Here is a 2,868-nt window from a genome sequence, read left to right as displayed (position 1 = left end):
TTATTAAGAATTTTGTTGATACATATTGTGGAAGAAAGTTATCATGTAAATATTCTCGATCGGAAATTTGTCCTTTCTTCTTCCCGCGGCATGACGCAGCTCCGAGCTTCAACTGACGTGAAGTGTAAGCCAGAATTATTAATTAATGGCGCAAAAAAAAAAAACAATATTAAGATCGAATTGAAAGAAAAGTACTTGTATAAATATCGAAGTACACTATGAGGATGGATCATAGCTAGCTAGCTCGGAACACTAGGAAGAGGTCACTTGCTGATCAAGGAGGCAGCTAGCTAGCCATGGAAGTCGCCTTCTCCTCCGTTACTCTCCTCCTCTCTTTCTTGGTTGCCATCTTCTTCTTCTTCATCTTACGCTTGAGGAGGAAGGGAGTCGACGATGACGCCCCTCTCCCGACGGGGCCGCGTGCGTATCCCCTGATCGGAAACTTGCACCTCGTCGCCCGGGGCGTGCCGCACCAAACTCTGGCTGAGTTGGTGCGTGAGCACGCGAAGGGGCCGCTCATGCGCCTGCGGCTCGGGCAGGTGGACTGTTTCGTGGCGGCCAACCGAGAGGCTGCGCAGGAGATCGCTAAGCACCAGGACTTGAACTTCGCCTACCGACCCAAGATGACCTTCGGCCAGTTCTTCGCCTACGGCAACCGCAATGTCGCCCTCTCCCCCTACGGCGACTACTGGAAACAGATGAGGAAGATCTACGCCATGGAGATGATGAGCCCCTCCCGCGTGAAGTCCTTCTTCTCCATTAGGGAGGTGGAGTACCGCACCCTGGTGAGGGACATTTCTGTCGCCGGGGCGTCGGGCCAGGCTCCCGTCAACGTCAGTTCTATGTTGATATCCACAGGCAGCACCATCGTCGTCAAGTGCGCGTTCGGGAACAAGGGCGAGAAACTCCAGCGCCAGTTCTTGAGCTTGGTGAAGGAGACGCTGAGCTTGATCACCAGCTTTGCGGTGGCCGACATGTTCCCTTCGATAAGATTCATGGATTCTCTCACCGGTTTGACGTACAGGTTGGGTCGGGTTCACCAGAAGCTCGACCGGATGTTTAATGAAATAATTGCGTTGCATGAGGCGGACGTGGAAGACGAGAAGAAGGACCTCATCGATGTGCTCCTCCAGCTCAGAGACCAAGGAGAGGACATCACACTCGAAAGCATCAAGGCTGTAATCCTGGTAGTTAATTTAATTAATTTTGTTTGTTTTTTTTTCAATTAATTTAATTATATATGTCATATACTAATCAATTCAAGCTGCATGCATGTATCATGTAAGGTGTTTTTTTCCTTTTCAGGAAGTATTCCTCGCAGGGAGCGAGACAACATCGACGACCATCGAATGGGCGATGTCAGAAATGATTAGGAAACCCGAGACGTTAGAGAGAGCTCAGGAGGAAGTGAGGCGAGTTATCAGCGGAAGGACAAAGATCACCGAGAGAGATCTGGAGAAGCTCACGTACTTGAAGATGGTGATCAAAGAGACGCTGAGGCTACACCCACCGGCACCCTTATTGCTTCGCGAGTGTAAGGAAACTTGCCTGGTGCTTGGATACAAAGTGCCTGCCGGAACTCGAGTGCTCATCAACGGATATGGGTTGGGCCGCGACGAGCGGTACTGGGTCGACGCCTTGGATTTCAGGCCGGAGAGGTTCGCCGACGGCTCTTTGGACTACAAGGGCAATAACTTTGAATATTTGCCATTTGGCTCAGGCCGAAGGATCTGCCCTGGCATGAACTTCGGGAACGCATCTATCGAGGTAGCCCTCGCTCATCTCCTCAACTACTTCGATTGGAAGCTTCCTAAAGGAATGAAGGCGGAAGATGTGGACATGAGAGAGATTGCCGGCATTGCTACTCTAAGGCACTCACCTCTCTTCATGCTTGCTACCCCTGCAGTTCCTCTTCCTTAAGCTTCACCTACGTACCTAACTCTATAATCTACATATAAAGCACTTGAGTTATTATATGTGTGATTCAGTTATGTTGAATGATTTAAGTAGTTGTCAAACCGAATGGGTTGTATATGAGACCCATTTATTTTATGTTATATGCGATATACGGATGAATAAGAGAAATCATATCCCGATGTGTTTATGAAAAAACCTTGTTTCATTCTAAATGTTAAGGGAACTCAATTTTAAATAAGAGAATGAACTATCTGTTGAAACGTAGGAAAGCAAATAGCAAGAAGAGGGATAATTACTTTCTTTATTAATAATTGTCGTAAGCTAATAAATCTATTTGTATAAATTGTTAAGATAATATATAAAAAATATAATTACAAACATAATAACTTGTGACCGAGTTTATGGTGAGGGTTTTTCTAGTCAGAAGGAGTAGCTCATTAGCCAGAGTCTCTCGAGGATTGATCCACTAATGGATTAAGAAATCACCTACGTTATGGACACGTCGTGAAGTAAAAGTATCATCTCCGAACCACGCTAAATGAAACATGCTAGGGTTTGTGTTTTTCTTTATTCTTGTCTTTAGCTTTCATACTTATTGTTTTGTATTTATGTTGCGCTAACAAGTATAGGAAAGCGAACGACATGGGTGATCGTCTATTCACCTCTCTCTAGCGGATATCAAAGGTCCCAACAAATTCGACCTAAGGTTTTAGGAAAATTCGAAAGTCAAAATCAGATAGTCCAGAGACTGCCAAATATTTTTTTTCTATATTATTTATTGTGTTAACTCTATTTTACAGGTTACATTTTATTATTGGACTAATATGTTTTGCAGGATCTAAAATACAACAGAATATCTCGGGTGAAAAAGGCTCGGATGCACCTTTCATGTGGTTGGAGGTGCCCTGGAGATGAGCGCAGAGGCACCTTAGAGCACCTGGAAGGCACCCC

General features: G+C 45.4%; 1 protein-coding gene across 1 annotated transcript; it reads left to right on the top strand.

Annotated features, from left to right (window-relative positions):
* The first annotated feature begins 222 nt into the window (after positions 1-222).
* LOC122038982 (alpha-humulene 10-hydroxylase-like) lies at positions 223-2,170 on the top strand. The gene is made up of 2 exons (XM_042598975.1): positions 223-1,187; positions 1,306-2,170. The coding sequence occupies exons 1-2, from the start codon at positions 297-299 to the stop codon at positions 1,918-1,920; spliced, it is 1,506 nt and encodes a 501-aa protein (XP_042454909.1). The 5' UTR covers positions 223-296; the 3' UTR covers positions 1,921-2,170.
* Positions 2,171-2,868: the final 698 nt, after the last annotated feature.

Source organism: Zingiber officinale, chromosome 1A (assembly GCF_018446385.1).
Source record: "Zingiber officinale cultivar Zhangliang chromosome 1A, Zo_v1.1, whole genome shotgun sequence".
NCBI classification, from domain to species: domain Eukaryota; kingdom Viridiplantae; phylum Streptophyta; class Magnoliopsida; order Zingiberales; family Zingiberaceae; genus Zingiber; species Zingiber officinale.
Note: the sequence above shows the minus strand (reverse complement) of the source record. Positions and strands in the feature narration are given on the sequence as shown.

Excerpts from the sequence above, each read along its gene's own strand:
- LOC122038982 (XM_042598975.1), top strand. The coding sequence starts at position 297 with ATGGAAGTCGCCTTCTCCTCCGTTACTCTCCTCCTCTCTTTCTTGGTT. Across the intron at positions 1,188-1,305 it reads GCATCAAGGCTGTAATCCTG|GAAGTATTCCTCGCAGGGAG; the intron begins GTAGTTAATTTA and ends TTTCCTTTTCAG.